The sequence below is a fragment of the Chaetodon auriga genome, chromosome 2, assembly GCF_051107435.1.
Source record: "Chaetodon auriga isolate fChaAug3 chromosome 2, fChaAug3.hap1, whole genome shotgun sequence".
Lineage (NCBI taxonomy): Eukaryota > Metazoa > Chordata > Actinopteri > Chaetodontiformes > Chaetodontidae > Chaetodon > Chaetodon auriga.
In genome coordinates, this window is record NC_135075.1 from 29,559,129 (window position 1) to 29,583,121 (window position 23,993).

At 46.7% G+C, this 23,993-nt stretch overlaps 1 protein-coding gene across 11 annotated transcripts in view; it reads right to left on the reverse strand.

The window, feature by feature from the left end:
- Positions 1 to 23,993, reverse strand: part of LOC143329824 (dedicator of cytokinesis protein 3-like) — a 150,629-nt gene that overhangs the window by 85,424 nt on the left and 41,212 nt on the right. For all 11 annotated transcript variants that reach the window (XM_076745989.1, XM_076745982.1, XM_076745999.1 and 8 more), the window contains exon 2: positions 4,417 to 4,500. In XM_076745989.1, the coding sequence (XP_076602104.1) occupies positions 4,417 to 4,500 (84 nt within the window). The remainder of the gene's footprint in view (positions 1 to 4,416; positions 4,501 to 23,993) is intronic.

Consider the following 23,993-nt stretch of genomic DNA (forward strand, 5'->3'; position numbering starts at 1 on the left):
CAATCATCGATTAAACATTTAGAAAAACACTGACGCCGCCTCAGTCACGACGCCTCACGGTAACTTTCATCTTATCTTCCTGCAGAATCGTGTTCCATTCATCAGCAGTCCTACATAATCTGATATGAATATGAAAATGGAGGCTTAATTGGCCAGTTAATTAATAACCAATCAAGATTCATTTATCTCCCTCGTTAAGATGGCTGTGTTTACTCCCAAGCCTCTCATCTATATGGAAATCAGACTGGGGGGGGCAGCAGTGTCTAGGCCTATTTGTATGGGTTGAAATGAGGACGTGTGTGTGTGTGTGTGTGTGTGTGTGTGTGTTTCTGAAGCTGAGTGAGTTTACTGCATGGAAAGAGATGAGAGAAACTCCAAAGAGGACAGAAAGTTGGAGACAAAGCATGAATTTGTATGTGTGGTTGTGTATATGATTGTTCCATATTCATGAGAGCAGAGACGGCAGAGCAGGTGTGTGTGTGTGTGTGTGTGTGTGTGTGTGTGTGTATGAGCCTCATTTGTCCGTTGTCATACAGCCTCTGTCTGAAGAGGAGTAATCATGTCGCCTCCCGTGCCCAAACCGCTCACTAAGCAGTGATTAGAATAACCAATTTGCACCGTTATCAAGATAATTGAACCTAATAATCATCTTGATCATCTGGAGGTGGGAGGCAGAACTCAAGGAGCCGCTTCTGCTGAGTTAATGCAGGTTAGGATGGGACTCATTATAAAGCACACAGCATCGTACAATAAATGCAGGTTTCCATCAAGCTATCACATCTGAAGTGATGCGTCACGTCCCTGCAGAGCAGCTCCAGCAGCGTACCAGGACAGAACTGCTTGTTGATGCAGTAATAGTACCCACGAGGGCGTTTTTCATTGTACAGCTCTGACAGTGATTCAGCAGAGGTGTGAACGGCAGCTGATTCACAGAGATACTCACTGCGAACACACATGATCTGTTTATACAACACTGCCAGCGCTCAGGTATCGATTGGTCAGAGTCAAATATGAAGGAAAAGCAGCCGAGGAGAGGACTGATAACACACCGTGGCTACGATGCTGCTGGTCATAACGACAGCTTCCACTCTGCTGAACACCCAGCCACTGCTCCGTCCCTCCACCTTCCACACACGACTGGATATGAAACATCTGCGTGGATGTGAAGGCACCACCTAAAGCTCCATCCAGACAACATGGAGCTTGTGTTCCTCCAGGTGAAAGGCTCCCCTCGTGGAGACCGGAGATCCTCTCCATGGGAGAGACCCTGTCGTTTTGCAGCAGGAGCTCCTGTCGGTTCCTCCTTCACAGCACCAGGAGCATTCGCTCCTTCCTCACCAGGGAGCTCAGGTGCTCATCGAGGCACTTGTCACCTCCCACCTGAACTCCCTCCTTTGAGGAGCTTATGTGTCTGCGCTCAGACCTGTGCAGCTGCTCCTGCTGCTGCTCCCCCGGTAAGTTTCTCCTCACCACTCCTCCTCTCTGTTCACCACACCGGCTCCCTGCTGCTGCTCCCATCCAGCTCTGGTCTTCAGGGCAGTGAAGCAAACTGCTCCGTCCTTCTTTCAAGGCCTGTGGATGTTCAGCCGTCCCGTCACTCTCAGGCTCTGTGCTCGGCCTCCTCCATCGAGGCTCCTCTCTGTTCGGGCTCCACTGAGCTCCCTGCTGAAGTCTGGACAGCACAGTCGCTGTCTATCTTCTGCTGTTTGGACTAGAGCTCAGAAACTCTGCTAGCACCTACTGATGTCTCATTTCTTTACTGTAAAGTTGTAAAAACACTATCAAACAATCAGCAAATAGAATGCAATGAAGAAGAAACTTAATTGGTGGATTGAGCTCAGTCCACGCTCCTCTACTGCCATGGTCATTACTGATGGATGGAGACACAACTAGCACCGACATTTACAGTTGTTATCACCCACAAAGTCCCGGCAGTAAAGGTAACACTAATGGACTGAAGCACACTGTCTGCCTTCCCTGCACTTCTGACAAAAACAACATCCTGTTACATTACATCACATTTATTTAGCTGACACTGTTCTGCAAAGCGACTTACAGTAAGAGCATCGATCATGTGGATACGAGCCATTTGCACGTAAGGCAAACAGTCAGATATAATATATCTAACATATGTCACATGTCGCCTCTTCAGCTTGAGTTACAGGTTTACAGAATTCAATCTGGAGCACATGTAACTCAAAGTCAGTCTGAACTCACAGCAGGAGTGTGACTCGCGGAGCTGAAGTCAGTACTGTTCCTGTATAACACTCAGCTGAATTAAACAGCCACACCAAACGACTCCTGTCACCACACGGTCATGTGATGTGGGGTTATCTCCTCTCAGCCTGGTCGTGTTGTGTACCAGCAGCCAGCTCTCTCCTGGACATCAACAACAGCAGCAGCTTGCTATAAAAGATTTGTTACGGCTGAAAAGCCTCTCCAGAATAATGAGAGGCTGCTCTTAGCTGGACTGCGGGCCCTTCAGTAACGCTGACAGTACTAACCGTCACAATCGCACTTCAAGCTGCTGCTACGCCCATAATCGAAGTCTAATGCTGTCTCAAGTGTTATGACTGTAATCTGTATTTTAAGAATGGATTCTGGGGATTGTATTCCTGCAGATGACGTCTCCATATCGCCGTCATTATAGTCACTGAGTGTCTGTCTGAGGAGGGTAATTTGGCGTTAGTGTTGGCAGAGGGCAGGGAGAGCCAGCCCACCGCCGAAGACTTCCTGTGCATCTTCAACACTCAGTGCTCGCTCTCAATGAGAGCTCAGCAGCAGGAAAGAAACGACAGTTAAAGAAAAATGAAATTAAAATGATCACTGATGACATTTCTGAGTATTATTGGAGGTTTTTGAAAAGAGCATACCTTAAAAACACATTCAGATATAAATAACTTCTAATGCCACAAACACACACTCATTCATATCTGTGCTGCACTGTGGCCAACCATTGTTTGACGGTGTTTTCTGAAAGCGTATTTGCATATTCACATAATGACAGGAGCCGAGGAAACCCTGAAAGTGCCGTGGGGATCCTGGACAACAGTTAGCCTGGTGTGCCCTGATAATCACTGAGTGCTAAGGAACGCTGTGGTGCCACAGCGGCTCAGACAACAGCTCTGTCCTCCTCCAGAAGGGCTGCATTTGACAACAAGAGCAATTTATGCTGATTGGATGCCATGAAGTTAACTCAAGGCTTGAATATGAGCAAACAATCAGAGAGGAACAATGCAGAAGAGGAAAAGAGGAAATGAAAAAGAAAGATGAACGAGTCGAGGGGAAGGAGGCAGGAAAATAAAGATGACTGAGGAGAGAAAGTGGAGAGGATCGAGGAGGTGAGGCCAGAAGAAAGAAGTAAACCCACGTCGGTCTCTCTCTTTTCCATCAACTGAACAACCCCCCCGCCCCCCCGTCTCTCGTCTTCAGCGCCGCTGGCACTGGATCGATGGGAGCGACCAGCCCAGCTGTGGCTAATGAAGCACATACTCACTCATTATCGGCCAAAGACAACACTTCCTGGCTTCACACACATCCTGACATGAGTTGCTAATTTCTGTGAGTCAAAGCAGGAACAACAATGGGAGTAACATGGACTAATAACCTGGACTCTCTCCCAGGCCTGCACTGGTCATTACAGCCTGTTCCTGCTCATTATCTGAGGGAGCTGTGGACGCGGCGATGAGGACGACCATGACTTCGTTTTCACTGTGTGCGTTTGTGACAGCACAGTCAGAAAAGCATTAAAGTGGAACTGTGTTAGAGTCTGGGGGGAAGTGGAAATTGATTCACTGCAGTTTAACAACATTTTATGAAAGGCTGCATGGAGTACCTCACAGTATTACAGGCACTCAGAGCAGTCGGTGGCAGAAGAAGCACCAGTTTGTAGGATGAAGAGAGCAGCATGGGAGCAGGCGGCTCAGCCAGGTGACTGGGTGGCATCTCTAATCAAAATGGTTTGTGTTGAAACAAAACGTGGCCCTCCTGGATAATCCAGCACAACAGCTGAAGTGTGAGCCTGAAACAACCCCCTGAGGAGAAGTGTAGATGTTTCACAGAAGATCAGTGAATACCTGCAGCAGAGCCACGACAGCAGCTGGATGACGTTAATTAACGTTATTCACATTGACACTAAAGCGGTTTGAAAACCTGGTTACAGTCTGACAGTCAGCCAACAGGTTACGGCTTCATTCCTGCAAGGATCATAAGAAAAAATATGACACTTCCCTGGTTTTTATTCTTACTGTTTATAGGGAAAGCAGCCTCTCTAACCAGGAGGACGTTAACAGTCATGACTGGAGCTTCAGTGATGTTCCAGTGCTGCTGTAACACTGATGGAGGACCTTACTGCTGCATCACACATCCACTCTCACAGTTTGTCTCACCAAGCTCTTCATCAGGGACAAATCTTACCTTCACATTTTTCCAGGATCTGAACCGTCTCTCCCACCTCCAGAGCCAAACCCTGAGCCACCGAGCCCCGGAAGGTGCAGATCACTGTGGAGAAGGAGAGAGAGGACAAGATGAGGAGGCGAAACTGAGCCGCTGTCCTGACATCTGCACAGCATCGCCACAAAAGAAACGGCTGCAACCTGAGAGTTTGGGTTCTGAGTTGTAAGACAGCAACGCCTCATATTCACTATTGATAAATCTAGATATTCTTTATATTTCAGAAAATTCAAAAGCAATTTCATTTGCAGGCAAAGCTCACAAACCACATGAATACCACAGCTGTGTCCTCATCTGCTCTCATCGCCTCCACCGTCACTGTCTGCCTGTCCCGTGACACCAGCACGCCGTCAGCATCAGAGCCTGAATCAGAGCTGAACACATCCACAGTCCTCGCCATGCCGGGCGCTGCTGATGTGAACAATCCTCATGATCGCACCAAGACCCCCAGAAAACAACAGACCTCAGAGCTCATTCTGGTCACCAAGATGCATTTAAAACCAGTCAAGACCACACTGTTATCCTCTACTTCTTCTCTACACACCCTCGGCTGCCTAATGTGGTGATGCAGCCGATGCTGCGTTTTGGATAATGAAAACACTGTTTTGTCTGAACACTGGCAAAACAGAGAAAGGAAACGTGTTGATGCAACAGGTAGACAGGAGGGACTTCGTTCAAGAACTCAGAGTAAGATGTAATGTGTTGTGAAAAATTAAAAAACTCTAAATATGCTAAAAAGTACAATGTAAATATGTCTCAAGTACACATGCAGAGCTGTCCAAAGGAGGGTTGGAAGACAAGGTATAGGAAATGCAGAGGTCAGAGGTCACCGTCCTGATGCCTCTCTGTGGTGGATTTGTGGCTGCGGAGGCATCTGTCCGAAAAACTACAATTAAGGTGACGATAACTGTGAATAATGAAATCAAATTCAACGTGGACTTTCAGTTTCTGAAGCGTTTTCTTCAGGTCTGGACACTCCACACTGTCCCAGCAAGGCGTTTTCCTGCAGATTCCAGCAGCTCTGGTGCCATTAAAGACACTGCAGAGATGCAATCAGCAGCAGCTGCACAGTTTCCACGGATAAAAAATAAATGCAAATTGCTTCGCAGGAAGTGGGAGATAAAACTGAAAGCAGCACTCTTCACTCGTCTGGGTTCGTGTCTCTGAGGAGGTGAGCTGAGGCCACGACTGCAGTCTGCTCTGAATGCAGAAGAAGAAACGAGACGGGGCCAGATCGTCCCCCTCGATCCACTCTGTCTTTGTCTCTTCAACTGGCTGCTTCCATTAAGTCTCTTTGTGTTTGAGGACCGTACGTCTGAGGTCACACCATCTATTTCTGCCGTTACTTCCTCATCTAGTTTGCGGTGAATCAACCTTGAAAGCAAAGACATCTTCATGACCAAGACGTGGTCACGCTCCTCAAGCCTGGTGACGGCCTCTCCGTCCGTCACTGTCTCTATTTAAAGAGTTTGGCTGTTAGCGCAACTGTCAGACTAATAGTTTACGAATCCAGACAAATCCCCGGTTTTATCAATGTTTGATGTTCAGGACGTTCACTTTGTCTCTGGCTCCCTGCTTCTCACTTTGAAGTGCTATTCTTCGTCTTCTGGCACAGTGCTGTGCTCTCTAGCCCAGCGGTACACAGGCCTGACACAGTTTTGTGTGTTTATATAATTTATTTTCTAAGAAAAACAATTATTTTCCTAAATGCAGAATGAGTCAGGTCCAGCACTGCTTATGTGCGTAAGTCCAAAAATGGATCACAGTGATTCAGATAAGCATGTAAAAGCAGTCAAACTGCTGATGGATGGTACTGCTCAGTCTGCTACAGCCACATCAGAGCTGGATTTAGCTATTTGCTAATGCTAACCAAACATTTGCTACTCCTGCGGCTTCACATTAAAAACATTCATCTGGCACAACAAGGGGTGGCTTTTATTGTGAAGCAGTCACAGAAAACATAATGTGTGCGTCACGTAGCCGAAGAGTGAGGAGCAGCGAGCAGGTCGATGAAGAGTTCAGTGACGGGCTGCACGCCTCCTGCTCCTGCTGCTTTAATAAAACTGAGTTCATCTGGCTGCACTGAAACACAAACATCAACTGCTTCTCTGTATTAAACCACAACAACTGCTGCTGCAGTGAGAGAGAGTGAGAGAAGTCCCAAATCCACCAGGCTGAAACGGGCCAGAGTCTCAGTGAACTCAGTCCAACAGCTGGAGCCTCGTCGTGTTGCTTGTTGTGTGTTTTCACTTTGAAACCCAGTCAGCATCACCTCCGCACACACACACACACACACACACACACACACACACACACACACACACACACACACTGATTGCAGTCTGATGCTTTGGCGGCGAGGACGCACACCTCACACCTCAAGGCGGCGGATTGTTCGCATCTGTCTGCGTCTGCCATCGTCTCTGTGTCACTGTCACCGTCTGTCTCTGTCTGTCGCTGTCACCGTCTGCCTCTCCGTCAGCGCCGTCACTCTCCCTCTCCGTCACCGTCACGCTCCGGGTCTCCGCTCTGAGCGCCGCGCAGCCTGGGATCCCTCTCTCTCTCTCATTTGTTCATTGTACCTGGCTGTCATCGCCGTCAGCGGCCTTGTCAGCCTGTCATTTGTTTGATGGGACTGTCACAGACTCGCTCCGTCTCGCTCTCTTGACGTGTGCTCCGACCAAAGGCGCCAAATAAACATGAATTACAGCTTCGTCCGTGAGGAGGTAAATGGAGCAGGACGGATGAAACCACAGAGTCACGCTGAGTTCAACAGGTGAGGGGAAAGTCACCTGACACACCTGTGACGACCCTCTGCTGGTATACTGGTTCAGCTTCTAAACCTTTGTTTCCCTGCTGACATGAAAGTTGATAATTACTAGTTAATTAGTTCAAAGTGGCCTCACAAGTTCTGAAAATGTAAAAGCAGCTGAATGAATTAAGAGAAGACGTTCACTGGATTTATGGCGTCAAGTCGAATCTGCAGCTGTTTCCTCTTCATCTGCTGGTGGAGACGACATGCAAAGCTGCTCCCAGTAACTGCTGTGTACTGTTTCCAGGAACACCAGTGACTGAGCTTAATGTACTTCACAGACACACAACTACAAACAAAAGCTCTGCAGAGTTTTAACTCTGAAACAACACGAGCTGATCACGTCTCTTCTCACCAGGGTTAAACCTTTATGAAACAGCCTCCTCATTCCTGCACCGTCACACGTTTCTTCTTCTTCTTATTATTATTATTATTGTTCTTATTCTTATTGTTCTTATTGTCACATCTCAAATGTCTTTTTGTAAATAGTTTTAAATATTAATGAGACATTTCTATTTTGAGCTCAAGCCCGTCTTGTCAAAAGCATGTTTACAGCTCAGTGAGCACTCGTGAATCAAGGACATTTCTTTCCATAGTGGCTATTTTGAACTCTGTGTGTGTGTGTGTGTGTGTGTGTGTGTGTGTGTGTGTGTGTGTGTGTGGGGCCCACAGAGTACAGCATGTTCATCTCTTTGTCTTTCCGTCATGTATGGAGGAGAGTCATTCATGAGTCATCTCCACATCCATATAGTGCTTCAGAATTACCCATAATGCCGTACTTCCTCGTGCTTTTGGGTAATTTCAGAGGTTCTGTGCTTTCTGAATGACGAACGATGCTGGAGCACAGCACTCGAGGCCTGTTTTAGAGTTAGGTGAAGAACACAACCCGCTAAGCTACACGCGGTGGTGGTGATTCATCAGTGAGATTTATTGTTGGCGATAGCGGCGCCATCTTAACGCCTGAGACCAAACATCGCATAGAAAAGCACTGCTGCCACTAACGAAAGCAGGTTTTCTGGGACATTTTAGCAACTGGATTAACAACAAACTGCAGCTCAGTTCATTTCAGACTCACGCCTGAAAACAGACTGAGAGAGTGGGAAAAGTATCCCTGCAATTTCTGTGGAGAAATCTAACGAAGCAAACAGCCTCAGACTTGAAGAAGAAACTCTCACAGCGCCTCGGCAGAGCCTGAGGCTACAGCCATGACACCTGAAAAGGTGCTCATGAAACTTCACTGGGGGACTTTAAAGATCTCTGTTTGAAGATGTACATAAAACACTTTGAATAACAATGTGTCTGATATGGTTTTTCTACAAAAATAAGCTCAATTATCTGGTTAAATGCAGCGACTCCTCTCTTAGTTAAGATTCTTTGAATATGTAATTATTATTGATGTGAAGGTGAGCTGTCGGACGCTCGTGTCTCCTCCTTCACTGTGAAGTCCATTTTCAGTGTTTGCTCACTGGGGGCGACACCTTTCATTTCAAAGTCACTGCACACGGTCTCTACTGACAAACACAGCAAACAACAGGAGATTCAAGACGAGAGCCGAGTTCAGGACCTGATGTCTCATCAGAGACGGATGACTGAACGCAGAGTCGTCAGAGGCTTTCCCGCCCAAAGATGAAGTTTAGACTGCATGAGAAGGTCTGAGGAGGCAGCATGGATGAAAACCTTCTGTGCAGGTTTATCTATTATCCAATCAGACATAACATGGACGTGGACCACCCTGTGTTCCCTGAAAGAGCATCTACAAACACACTCCACACGTCTCCGTGAGACAAGTCTGTCTGTCCTCTTTTTTCCAAGTGCATTCCAAACAGCTTCCCTCTCCCACAGACGAATGGAACGGCTGGTTCGCTTGAGAAATTACTTATTTCTTCCTTCTACTGTACTTCAGAAAGACTGTCACAAAGCTGAAAGGACTCCAGAGAGGAGACGCAGAGGAAACACACACACAGTGACACACACACACACACACACACACACTGAGCGAACACTCAGGGATTAGCATTGCTCTGTCTGGCTCGTATTGGCATTCAGTTTATCCGGCGGATTGGGTCAATAGTCTGACAAACGACTCACATCTGTTAAGCCAGTCACACCACTTAGCCTGTGGCCTTTACGTGTGTGTGTTTGTGTATGAATGTTTGTGAGAGTGCAACAATATCCGCGTGTGTGTCTCTGTGTGTGTGTGGCACTTGAATAAGTCATTTCCCTGGCAGGATGTTTCATTTTAGGGTCTGACTTCAGAAGTTTGCTTCAATATTTCAGTGCTGCTGCAAAGTTCCACCAAAAGCCAAACTGAAGAGGACGTTTGACACAAATCCAACGGCTGTGCATTATTTAAAGTGTCAGAAGAAGAACGCTCGTTGTACATAGGGAGAAAAGATGTTCGTGCATGCTTTTAACCAAACATCCAACGGTGGCGGGTAGAGTCGACAGGACTTTATGAGTTCATGTACATTCAGTACTGTACATCTGAACCATCTGAAACCACTCGACTGTAAACACCAGAACAAGGTGATCTGATGTGAAAGGACGCAGAAAAAACAGGCAAATAAGCAAATCAACACGCTCCCAGCATTCAGGCCAGCTTTTGATCCTTATCATCTTTTATTAAATGCAGCACTCTGCGTGTCGTCGGCTCCAAACAGCAGCACAAAGAAAAGCTCTGAGTTAAAAACTTTGAATCAGAGTCCACATGGGTCCAGTTAGAGGAATCAGATGCTCTCTGGCTCTGCAGCCCCACTGATATTTTAGAGCAGGAAGCGGTTATGATTGTAAGTCAGTAATGATATCATTAATCTGCACTGACCCAATAAAACGACTGTATTTTACACCTCCGACTGTTCTTCTCTACGTATGCAGAGATCTTTGGGTGTTTCAGCTCCACGTGTCCAGCAGTCAATGACTTCATCATAATATTCATGTTCAAGCTGAAACTTTGAAAACGTGACACAGAAACTTTAAAGCACTTTAACATCTTGAGGGTAACAAACGCTTTAATGTCTCAGGAGGCTGGAGGTTAACACAGAGTGCTTTCACTCGAATGTTTTGACATGAGTAAGACAGCTCAGTAATATATTCGTGAATACAGGATGTCGTGAAATAAGAAACTGACCTTTAGCGTTATGACTAATGTGTATTTGTGAGTCGCTCACTGGTTGACAGAGGGCTGCAGACAGACGGGGAGTGACGGCCCCCTGTAGGTTTATAATCCTGAAACAACCTCATTGCATCACAAATATGAAGACAAACTGATGAAAACACTCTTGGCAGGCGCGACAGATGAGCATGACTCTGGAAGGCTACAAAACATCGACGAATGACAACATTTCAATGGAAAACTGAATGTCAACAGTAATAAATATCACATATTTGGTAGCTTTGTGGTGAATATTACCTCTCTCAGACTCACTTCAGCTGTTACCTGCTAGCTTCATGTCTGTCTCTGCTTTTAGCTTTAGCTCTGGGACATCAACAGGACACCAAAGTGCAGGACCACGACCAGCTTTTTCAGGTTGAGATTAGCGGTTAGCTTGGAGGAGCATAAAGATGTCTGCTCTCCAACTTCTCCAGTAGTATCTTTAATTTAAGAGTGCAGAAGTGCTCCGTTTGAGCCTCCATCTGTTGACTCATGAGCCAAATTAACATCAGTTTCAACTTTAAACCAAATCATGAGAAATTGTGACGTGCAGGAAAATACAGCAAGCAGAAACGCATGATTCCCTCCTAATGACTTTCCTCTTACTGTAAACAGTGTGAGATTAATGCATATTACATTCTGTGAAGCTTGTGCTCATGTTTTATGCATCGTATCTCCCTGGTGCTGCAGCATGTGGCCGCCTCACAAACATATTACATGTGCATTTAGCTGTGTGTTCCAGCCATAAGCATATGAAAGGGAATAAATGGGAATCCCTCGAGTGGGAGTCAGAGCTGCACTGAAGCACAGGAAGACGCTGCGTGTGTGTGTGTGTGTGTGTGTGTGTGTGTGTGTGTGTGTGTGTGAGAGAGTATGTGAGAGAGGCAATTTGTGGTGCAGATCTTCAGAATGAGGACAATTTTGCAAAGTAAAAGGGAGAAGAATTATGGAAGCACATTGACAAAAAAGGTTTGAGAGAGCACAAAATAAATTCAGAGCGCTGCTCCATCTGCAAGTCAGCGTTTGAGGGCGCACAGGCGCAGGTTCGGAGCAGGATTAGATGCTCAGAAACACTCTTTTGTGAGTCCACTCTCATTCTTCTCCAGCTGTTTTGGCTTCTGAGTGCTTGAGATCACAAGAGGTCGCTCCCCAACCTTCTTTGGTCTGCAAGCGTCAAAGCGGGGCACAGCCACGCTGGACGTCAGGGTCGGCCTTTAGAAAGAGTGACTGGTGACCACAAGACTATTTAGGACAACATGCAGTTTACAGATTTCCATCATTTGAGTTCTTTAAAAGTCTGTCCTCTTCTGACAAAACCAAACCCTCCCACTTCCCCCACACTTGGTTCAGCCCTCTGCCACGCCTCCAGAAATCAGCCTGGACTCCACTTTGGTTTTCACGTACGCGACTTTGACACCTTCATGGACAGACGGTTGTGTTATTAACATGTAATCTACCATTTCTGACTGTGTTCACGTGTACCTGAACCTGCGTGGTGGAAGATAAACAGGCCTGCTGGCACAGCTGAGGACAGTTAAACCGTCAAACAGATTTATCGTCATGCTGGCGACGTGGAAGTCAGCACCAGGATGAAGTGCCGCTGATCACTGAAACACCTGCACTCAGAAGCCGCCTCGAGCATCCAGGTGAGCTCATCTGTCTTCACGTCGTTCACAGGCAGGTGATCCAGACTCAGAAGAGGTGCAATGGATCAGTTTATCAAATAACAGGACAGATAGGGCTCATTTTCAGGTTGTGGCAGGTGACTGGTGTGGCCTGCCCCGACACCAGAGCACAGTGGGAACCGATGGAACTCTGTGTGTCCACGAACCCTGAAATCAGACTGAAATGTGCAGCGTCAGACTGACTTTTCTAGAAGATTATCGTGGAAAATAAAAACCCTGTGAGTTTTTCTTATCAAGCAGCAAAAAAAAGTTGTAGCATGATGTGTTTGGGATAATTTGCCTTACGAGACATCACGCGTTCTGCAGTGTGCCTATTGCACACACACACACTGCGATGGCGGCGCTGAAACGATGCATCCTGCAGTCACACTGCGCTGTCAGAGGCTGATCTGCAGACTGGGTTCACTCCAGTGTGTTCTGAGCTCTCTCAGATCTGTTCATCAACATACAGTACCTCCATACAAAACTCAGAAAGAGAAAGATGGTGTTTGCAAGACTGTGTGCATATCTGTGTGTGTGTACAGGCCTGTGTGTGTGTAGGTGTGTGTATGAACAGAGGGAGATTACTTTACATGTATATGAATATATACGTGTGGGACATCTGTTAATGCTTGTTGGCCATTAATGAGTTTCTAAGTACATGATAGCGTGTACTGTGCACACTGGTGGACATTTAGTGTGTGTGTTTGTGTGTGTTTGTGTGAGAGAGTGTGAGAGTCATCATGCCCTGCAAACAGATCTCATCCTAATTAAGACATGAAGCTTGTCATTTCGACATCCTCCACGATGCCCACGGGCACAGGCAGAGTCTCAAGAGCACTCAGCACCGCAGCAGATGGACTGTGTGTGAGCGTATGGACTGCGTTCGCGTGTGTGCGTGTGTGTGCGCGTGTGTGTGTGTGTGTGTGTGTGAGTGAGTTTCCTCATGCCCTCTGGTTGCTGCTGCTCCACAGCTGATGGGGGTGATGAGGTTTTGTAAGTGTGACGAGGCGAACGGGGAGGAAGAGAGGGAGGAAAAAAGATCGCGAGCCAAAGACTTTGATGAGACACACGAAGCTCTTTTGCATGTGTTCGTTTACTTATTCATGTTTTTGTGTGTGTGTGTGTGTGTGTGTGTGTGTGTGTGTGTGTGTGTGTGTGTGTGCGCGCACACGCGAGGCAGACTTCCTGTGAGCTTTTAAGCTACATAACAATCTACTGTAAGATGAAATGTAAGGCAGAAAAAGAGGGAGATGCTAATGAAGAAGAGCACGGTGACAGAGAGAGCAGAGAAACGTCCTCCTCAGCATCAGCAGAACTAGGCCACCTCCCCGAACCGACAGGAGGGACCAGGACGGCACAGACAGCATGGGACCAGGACCGGGACCAGGACCGGGACGGCACAGACAGCATGGGACCAGGACCGGGACGGCACAGACGGCATGGGACCAGGACCGGGACGGCACAGACAGCATGGGACCAGGACCGGGACGGCACAGACGGCATGGGACCAGGACCGGGACGGCACAGACAGCATGGGACCAGGACCGGGACCAGGACCGGGACGGCACAGACAGCATGGGACCAGGACCGGGACGGCACAGACGGCACGCACCAACCCACATACAGCCGAGATAAACTGCACGGCACAGATGGGACGCAGAGCTCAGTGTGTGATGTCGAGCCTGGAGATCTGCTCTCTGCTATTAATAGGCTAAACGGGAAAACTACTCGCTTGCACTTTACCCCCGACTGCTCCAGAAGAGATGTCAGGAACCGGCGAGAGGATCCGTGGGTTGAATCTGAATAAGGAGGCGAGCAACGACGACCAATCTGAAACCAGTTCTGTTGAAAAGTCGTTTCCGTTACGGCTCCAAGGAAACTGGACTAGCTTCTTATTTGTAACGTGGAGACGATCTAAGAACCTGTTGCTGGTTTGTGTGTTGCGTCATGTTTGACTGACAGATGTATCAGCCTATCACGATCCACCTAAAAGGAAGTCTGCTCATGCTCAGTGTCCACTCACCCGTCCTCAGTGGCGTCCGTCTGCATCCTGAATCCACTTCGAGCTTGGTGTTGATGCACTTCTGTCCCGGACGCCTGCAGTGAACGTTCAGAAGCATTTTGCTGTTTCCAGCACTGAAACTGGCAGCCGCCTTTCACAGAGAAGCTTTTGTGTTTTGTTTTGTTTTGCCTGCCCTGAAATGAAACGAAACGTTGAAAGTCCTGCATATCCACACAGACGTGGGTGTTTTTTGTTCTTGTTTTGTTTGTCAGGTGAAAGTCGGGTGAAGCTACAGTACGCAGAGGGTGATGGAGCGAACTCTTCTCAAAGGACTCATGAAGGAGCGAGGTGCCATAAAAGCTGTGACAAGAGCGTGTGGCTGTCAAGACTGTCGATCAGGCAGTACGCCCACAGAAGAAGGAGGTTAATAGACTGGTCACATGTCAGGCACTAACACAGACAGGTACAGGTGAGGCTGAAAACATGGCTGCACTGTATTTTGGTTCCTCGGTCCTCTGCATGCAGGCTGGGATACTTCAATATAGCAAAGCCACTGTAAACGTTATCAGCTGCATCAGTGCTTTCCTGCAGAACAGGTGTACCTGAGAACATCCAGCCAAGATCACCCAACACCTGCGTGGGTTCACTATCGGCGTCTAGAAACTTTAAAGATGCTCTGACATGACCTGAATTTGCCAAAATAACAAGGATAAAAGGAGAATTTGCCCTTTTTAGAGAGAAGCTGTTGAGACAGCTAAAGATGCTCAGAGGGTGAATACAAGTTTGTTTACCTGAAAGAGCGAAGATGTGACTTAATCAGGTTTTATTTATTTAATAGGCACAGATTTATGATAAAAGCACTGCCACTATGTGCTAAAAACTGATCCTGTATCTCTGGATAATGCCAGCCGCTTACGATTAATAAAGGACAGAGCACTGTTGTCAATGATCGACCTCCTGAAAACAGCGAATTCGTCTCAGTGAAAAAAGAATTGCAAAGTTTTCAGCAGCACTTTTGGAGCGTGTGTGAGAGGTTGTATAAAATGTGCAGTGGCTAAAAGGCACTTGAACGTGATTAGAGTTCGGATGGTGGAAGCTGGATCAAAAGGCTCCAGTTGAACACCAATGATGTCCATTTAGAGAGGAACAATTAAAACGTAAAATGTCAGCGTATCACTGTAATTACGTCCTGGAAGATAAAGGCTGGACGGAGCTGCAGGCAGAGCTCACACACCTCGTCCCATCTATCTTCTAACAGAGGTCCTTATCGCAGTCGTGATGAAGGTTTAATGCCTTACAGGAAACAGCATTTTATCAAGCCATTAATGGTCTTTAGGGGGTGAAGTCCAGCAGTGGTTTAAGGACAACTATTATCAGTACTTTCAAACTTTTCTCTATTGGCAATAGATTAGAGAAACACAACCGTGATGACATGTACGAGGATAACAACAGCGTGACGCCCAGAACTCAATAAACACATTGGGGTCCATAGATTTGCCAACAACAAGCCTTCTCTGCTTGGATACTCTGCTATTTACGTCTGTTGTGTAATGTAATAGGCTGGATTTTTAATAGCACCGCTGTAATGGAAAACAGCACCTCATCAAGTCTTAATGGTACGGCCGTAACCTGAGGGTTGTTTCAGGACAGAACGGTGGCATTTACGTTGTTTCTTCACTCTTCACTGCATTTCTGTGTCTTGGTTTACTCTCACTGCTCTCATAGTTTCTGACCACATCGGGCGTTTTTAGAGAAAAAGCTCTGCTAAACCCACTTTACAGCACAGCAGCAAGCAGCAGACAGAGTGAGCTGGTGAACACAGAGGAGCGTTTAGCCACTAAAGAGCCAGATATTCCTCTCAGAAACCTTCATTCAAAGGGACGCTAACGTCGCTCTGTAGCTGCTGGATCTGTAAATGGACAATGTTGATTTCACAGATTTAAGGTTCTTCTTTAAAGTTCTTTATAGAACGTTAACAACTTTAATTTTGGTCTCTCCAGCTTCTACAAAGATGAATTACGTATAAAGTAAGCTAGTTAACTAGATTACAGCATCGCATGGTGCTTTTCCCTGTGCACACAAATGTGGCTCTCCTCTGACATCCATCCCATCTTTCAGTCTCTTTTTCCAAAACCTTCAATACAAATGAACAGTCAAATCACCATTTTAGTGATGTCTTCAGCATTTTTTGTAAAACTGAGTAAAGCTCTTTTAACGCCATGCTAACGCTCACGTCGAGGAGCTCAGCTAATGAGCTCTGAGAAGCTCTACTGGAGCAGATGATGGAGCATTACTTTCAATTTCTCTGCCCTGGTTTTCTCAGGCAGTCAGGGAAATTTAACTCATGACCTTCTGGTCTTCAGCCCACTTCTCTGACTGCAGAGCTGTATTCCATAAAACGCTGTGAGGGCCAAATGGTCCTTGAGGTCAGGTCTTGTACACATTAAGCCACAGCAGACACACTTAGCTCCACAATGCCGCCGTCAGTTCACAGAAGTACCAGAGGTTTATCTAAACATCGAGTCAACCGCAGCATGATGTGACAGCGTGAAGCGGCGCAAGTCAACTCGCTGCCATCGTGAAATCAGGACAACGTTATGCTGTTATCATGGTGATGGCAGCATGTCCAGCAGCATCTACATGTCTGACTGTTATTTCAGGGTGGAGGGTGTTACACAGTCAACAATCAAACCTTCAGAACGATCCAAATGTCATACTCCACCAAAAATCTATCTTTGAAGGCCAGATAACACATTAGGCACTCCTTGGGATGTAGAAACACATCCATCAAGGATGTAAGCCCCCTTCTTGGCTCTCCAACCAGAGTTTATTAAACCTTTAATCTGAAGGTTGAGGGATGATTTGTGATTTATGGACAGAAACAACACGACATCCATCTCTGTGTGTCCTTCTGGGCCAAATAATTAAATCTAACGTTGGCTAGAGGACTTCAGAATTACTGACTAGAGTCCACCGGGATTATTAAAGTTCAGTCCAGGAGATCTGTATTCATTCATTCACTCATTCATTCGGGGACAAACAAACGTCTTTCCTTTGCTGACAACATTAAAGCTGTGGCCGGATGTTTAAAGCTCACTGCTGCCGTAACAGATTTTCTAAGATTTTCAGATTTTCTAAGGTCCCATCATCATCCTCACCAGCTGATCCACGTAGAACCAGTCTGTCCTCACATACAGATCGACTGGGGAAGCAGTGGGGAATAATGGTTGAAGAGACGTTTGTGTCATGGTTGAGGACGCTTGACTTTAACAACAGGAGTGAGTTAATGAGCTGATGTGTGATGAGCATCTATCAAGTCCTCAACTCCTTCTCCTCTGTGCTTCATATAATTAGCTGCAAGAGACAGATGTCAATATGTGCCCAGCCACTTTCACTAATTCACAACAGACTGCAGCTTTGCAAAAAATAGCTTTGGGTACTGACACACACACACACACACACACACACACACACGGCTGCAGGCTCTAACATCATTCATGTACAGTGAGGAAAATATTGGTCTGTGTTGACGTGGAAAATCAGCTCAGGATGGAGAGACAGCTCACTTCCTGTCGTCAGTGTAGCGTCCCAGATGTTAGCAGCGTTTGAAAGAAATTTTCTATCCTGTATCATGTTTTCCTCTTTTTACCCCGGAACAGATAACCGAAATGATCTCTCATGCAAAAAGGCATTGCCTTCAGGCTGCCAAGCACTGAGCAGAGCACAAGCCTCCGCCCACGCTCATCACGGCTCCAACCTGAGAGGAGAAGCCTCCATAGTGGGCTATGGATGCTCAAGATATATGTTTTTGTCATCCCTTCTGAAATGACCCATATGAACATCTTGCTAAAATGTGATCTTAAGTTTAGGCAAAGACACATTCATCTCTGAACATCTGTGTCTTCCTGTCCTGCCACCACAGTCCAGGTGAGAGGAGGATGCTGATCTGCGTCGCCTTCAGTTATTACTGTGCATTCAGAGCAATAATGAGCTGCAGTGAGTGGTCTGGGGGGGTGCTTCGGCCTCTTAGGCTTCATACAGGCTGCCCTACCTACTACGTGGTCTAAGCCGTTTAAAAGCTGACCAATGCCATTTGGTTTTAGCACACTTTCAGTACTACAGCCTGCTGGTGGCTCTCTGCTCTTTGCTGAGCCAGCGCAGCTTCGACTGGTCAGGCTCAGTGATCGGTGGGCTCACCTTAAAACCTCTTATTTCACACAACCTGCAGTTGTTGACGCTGCTGCCACAGTGCTCCAGTTGTCAGGAGACAGATACCAGAGACAGGGTGATAACAACAGCCAGTGTAGGCAAATTAGTTTAACTATAATTATATAAACTACACAAACATCACTTCAATGGACAAATCGACTCACACAGACTTCATCAAACATTTTATATCCGCCGAGCATATTCCTTCTTAGTCTGAGGACGGAGCACTTTATTCAGCCAGAGCCCTTATTGGATATCACAACATGTAAGAACTGGATATGAGCAGGTCATTAGAGCTTAATCTGTGATAATTTACGGCAGGAAATTGGAGCTCTGAGGGCATTAGCTCACATGTAAACGATCATTAGAAGCATCAACTTTGATTATGTACAACTAATCTGTGCGCACAAACCTTCCTCTCCCACGCAGACACTGTGCCTGCTGCGGTGCTGCAGGGAGCGACACACACACACACACACACACACACACACCAACACACACACACACACACACACACACACACACACACACACACACACACACACACACACACACACACAGAGCCAGTGTATCCTGGCCAACAGCATGCCAGTCTCCATCATGGCAGCACTGGGCATCATTGTGTGTGTGTGTGTGTGTGTGTGTGTGTGTGTGTGTGTGTGTGTGCCTTTACACCTATGTTTGTGAGAACCAATTAGAGTGCTAGTCCTTGGCAGTGAGGACATTTTTGGAAAGCGGGGACATTTTGGCCGGTCCTCACTTTGACACACACACCTTCAAAGAGCTGTTTGAGGGCTCAGACTTGGTTTTAGGGGTTCGGTTAGCATCAGGTTTAGGCTGGGGTTAGGTTAAGGTTGGGGTTTAGTTTTGATGGTGAAGGTTACGGTGAGGGTCTCGAGTGTGCATTATGTCAATGAGGGTCCTCACAAGTAGAGAAATCCAAACGTGTGTGTATTTGTTTGTGTGTGCGTTTTAGCATCTGTTCTGTTTCTCTCTGTTTGTTTTGAAACTGTCTCTGTGCATCTACGTCTGATTTCTGTCTTTAACACACACACACACACACACACACACACACACACACACACACACACACACAGAGCAGACAGTTCCCCTAAAGACACAAGTCACCGTCAAAAAGGGACAAAACAATGACAGAAATAGATAAACATTAAACGAGGCTGTTTGCTGTCCTGGGGGATTATTATGGTCTGGCCACATCACTCATGAATATAAACACCACAACCCAAAGTTGACTGACAGATTTTTGGATGGATTGAAATTCACGTTCTAAAACTTCAGACAGAAACAGCAGATGGATTAAAAATCTCGAGCAGAGCAGACAGATGGACAGATGTCCAAAGAGGAGAAATGGAGGGATGAAGACATGGACGAGTTCTGGGTGAAACACTTCTGAATCTGAATGACTTAGTTATTATTGGCACATCAGACGAGAGGTGAAGAAGCAAGGGATGAAGAGATGGAGAGACGCTGTGAAAGAGAGGAAAGTACTGAGCTAATGATTCTGAGCAGAACAGAAAGGAGTGATGGAGGAATCGGACTGAAGAGAGCAAACACACGTTTCCTGGGTTTTACAACGAGCCGACGGAGGTTAAGGCCTAAAAACTGGAAGAATTACCAGGATTTAGACGTTCTGAGGGAGGACGAAGGAGGGGACAGAGGGATCAGCTGATGAAATGGTGCCGTTCAGGATGAAAAGAGGGGAGGGGAAGAACTGTGCAGGCCTGAGCAATAAGCCCATGAAACTTGATATACAGTGACAATATCGCTGGGGAATTAGATGCCATCGGGGCGAGAGAGTGAGCGATGGAGGGGACTGGGAGCGAGGAGAGAAAGGGAGGATTTATCAGGAAGAATGTGTCATGACGAGAGGGGAAAATTAAAGAAAAGAAAGAAGAAGGATGTCGGATAAAAGATACACAAGGACTCTGCTCAGGGAATGACGGGGCAGAGAAGACGACCGCAGCAAAGAGACGATGGTGCAGTGACGGCGGAGGGGTGGATATGTTTCTCAAAAGCACACAGAAAATTCAACTGATCAAAACTTGATAGCTGCTACATGGCATCATGCTAACAGACTGAGGCTAAAGCTACGTGTTCTAACAGACTGACATATGCTCAAACAGCGTCCGTCCTGAACAGGTGTTTTTCTAACGTAAGCTAACGTAGAAAGCTAAGCTGTCTTTGGATTCAACGCTTGGTCACTATTGTAGGTAGTCAGCTAGTTAGCCACACATGCTAACATTTGCAGTTTAGAGCAATTGAAGACAAAGTTTAATCCATTCCTCACACGTTTGTTTTAGGTTTCTGACAGACTACAATAAAGGCGCCACCCTCCAAACTCTCAGATAACAATGATTGTCCTCTGAGAACCTCATGCTCACCACCAGCATGTCGAGGAGTGAAGAGCTCGACAGGCCGGCTGCTGCTGCCTCGTTACACTAAACTGTGACTGGAGCTGCAGTGTGGAGGAGAGGCTGAGCAAAGGGTCAACTCTGTGGAGGACCACTCTCTGCTGCCGCTTTCATCTGAGAAATTTATCCTCCGTCTATCTTGAACAAGGTCGTCCATGCTTTTATCTCTTCTCACTGAGAGCCCTCCGTCGCTCCATCAGAAGTCACTCGGGATGCAGAAGGCGGCCGCTCTCCAGCACAAAACTTCAGCCGAGCGAGGACGAAACGGAGGCAGAAAGAGAGGGATTCAGGACAGAAGAAAAGAGAGGAAAGAAAGGATGGAGAGACGGCGAGGGGAGGAGAAGCTGATTGGTGAAGAGAAGGCTAGAAGACGTGTTTTCTGGTTGAAGTAATTGACTTAATTGAACGTCACAGAGATCAGAAAAGAGGACTCTGTATGCCATCGCAGAGGAAGAGCAGGGAGGGAGTATAAACCAACAGCAGGTGAAAGGTCACTCATATGGAGGACGGACGCAGAGACAGAGCAGACGGAGGTATAGAAGAAGAAGATCGCTTCTCAAAATGAAACAAATGAATTTCGCATTACACCGGAGTTTTAAAATCTGGCGTCTGCGGCGACATTCAGCGCTGGAGCGCCGCAGTGATGCGTTTTACGTCAACCAGCAACGATTGGTTTACCAGAGCTGAGGGGAGGGGCAACAGCAGCGACGGCGTAATCCACAGCAGCCATGAGAAAGACGGAGACAAACTTCATGAACGTGCGTCAATAGTGTTTATGCAATTACTCTGCCTGCCAGAAGGGGGAGACAACACTCTGCACTGCAGGCTGACAGAAGAACCCAACAACAAGAACAAACTCAAAAAGTTCACTGGAAAGTACAGCATTATCAAACAGAGGCAGAAACAAACAGCCACAAAAGCATTAACAACTATGACTACCTCCTGCTGTGACCGCCCCCCCCCCCCCCCGACACACACACACACACACACACACACACACACACACACACACACACACACACACACACGCACACACACCAGACATTAATCCTCTAAACACTAACAGACAGTCAGCCAAAACAGCTTCCCACCAAAATGCCGAGCCTCGCCCAGGGCTGGAAACATTCCTGCTTCAGACTGTTTGTACAATAAGTGAGGCTGACTGCGCCCAGAGCAGCCGACACAAACCTCCATTATACGGCACAGTTTGGTGACATTTTTCATCACGGCGACGTTTCACCGCAGCTATCAGAGCGACGGACGGGATGCTTCATGAGAGGAAAAACCCCTGACTGCAAGCTAAGGTCACACTGTTGAAAGCTGACGGTGACGTACTGGAGTCGGACGAGGATGACTTTAAAATGTCCCTCCTCTTTCAATAAAAGGCACAAATTTAAATGATCAAATCAGAGGCTTTGTTTGGAAATGGCTCCCGGTTTGAAAAGTGAAATAGTGAACAATGAATTGTAAAAAGAGGAGGAAGAACAGCGTCCATGCAAAGATAAATGGCAGAGTGAGCCGACAAAGACTGCTGGCTTCTCTTTGTTTTCATATTTATGATATATTTTGATCCCCGTCATGCAGAGCTTGCCTTTTTTTGAGTTTTGCTGAACAAGCACGCTCCCTTTCAGCACTTCCAAATTGATATTCATACAGTGAACCATTTCCTGCTGGGAAACAGAGTCTCAGCACATCCACCACCTTGTCCCATCAGTCACAGAGCGGCGACAGCCTCGCCTTGCATAAGAGCCGTTTTAATGATCTGTGATTGTGTTTTCCAGCCCTCGCTCTGTTTTAGAAAAGACTAACTCTGCATCATCTCAAGGATGGAGCTACTCCATACAGATGTTCCTCAAAGCTTCTGCACATTAACTGACGTGCTGTGATTCAGACTGGATGACAGCAGAGATTACAAATGACTTTCTTTTCAGTTCATGCAGATTGTAGGAGCTCACATACTAAAGGTCCAGATCCCTGACGAGTAAGAATGAGTTTGGATTAAAGAAAGGTTAAAGGATCTCTGGGTCAGTGGAGCGAGGGGAGGTCAGGGCGAGGATTACAGCGTGGGACAAAGATCAATGGTTATGATTAGATTGGTGTATGAGATTAAAGCTGCGGTGTGGATTGAATTCTCTAGAACATCACATTGCTGGGAGTAATTAAATAAAACTGCAGCAGGGCTTGAGAATAGCGTCGAGGCTGAAGGCTAACAGGTTCACACAGATGATGAGACGGGGGGGGGGGGGGTCTGACGCTGTTATTTAGAGAGAACAGGAAGTGAGATGTGTGTATCTCTACATCTGTCCGAAGCAGCTCCAACCGATTCAAACATAAACTGAATGTAAAATTCTTTCATTTGAGTCTGTGAATTCCCAACAGTTTCTTCCACTGAAACACAATGTTTTCATGTCCACGCGTGCTCTGTACACCCGTGAGGAATCTGTAATAAAACAACATCCTCGTGCAATATTACAAAAGATGCACTGAGAGGGCCGCTGTGCTTCAAACCTGTTTCTCTTCATCTCCAACTGCAGCTGAATTTCATCACAACTTTCCCTCCCACATCAGTGCAGTTATTTCTAAAGCCCGGACACATGGTGTGTGTGTGTGTGTGTGTGTGTGTGTGTGTGTGTGTGTGTGTGTTGAAAGTGGGTTAGGGGACATAAGGCAGTGTAACCTATAAGCTCTCAGCTTCGTTTCCATGCATATTACCTCCACATTATGTAGGCTGGCCTTTGCTGCTTGCCTGCACTATAAGAGGGCTTCGTAGACCCCGACCCCCTTTACCAGTGCCACTATGAGGATTTCACCGTGCAGCTGCACACCTATGGCAGGTGGGCTACATTACTCATTAATGTTATATCTAAAGAAGATTCCTCGAACAGTACGAGTGTAAATGAGTAATGTAAATAAATCACGGCCAAACGGCAGGAGGGCAGATAAATAATGGCATTGACTTGGTTTGGCTCAGAGACGAGGACTAAAAGGTAGGAGCATTAAGTAATCAATGACTGTCTTTGAACACAGCTGGCGAGCGAGGGGAGCAGAGAGGATTTATTTCATATCAGACGTCTGGAAAAGTCAGTGAAAGCAAAAACCTCAACACTTGGCGAAATGATCGCTGCACTGCTGGACTGCAGCCACTCTGAATGCACCGAGCACTCCATGCACTGACCCACTGCACGTGTGCAGCACTGCAGCAACAGAAGGGAGTTTAAATCAAGTCATGGGCCAAATTAAGGACCAATTCAGATTCAATATAAAAACA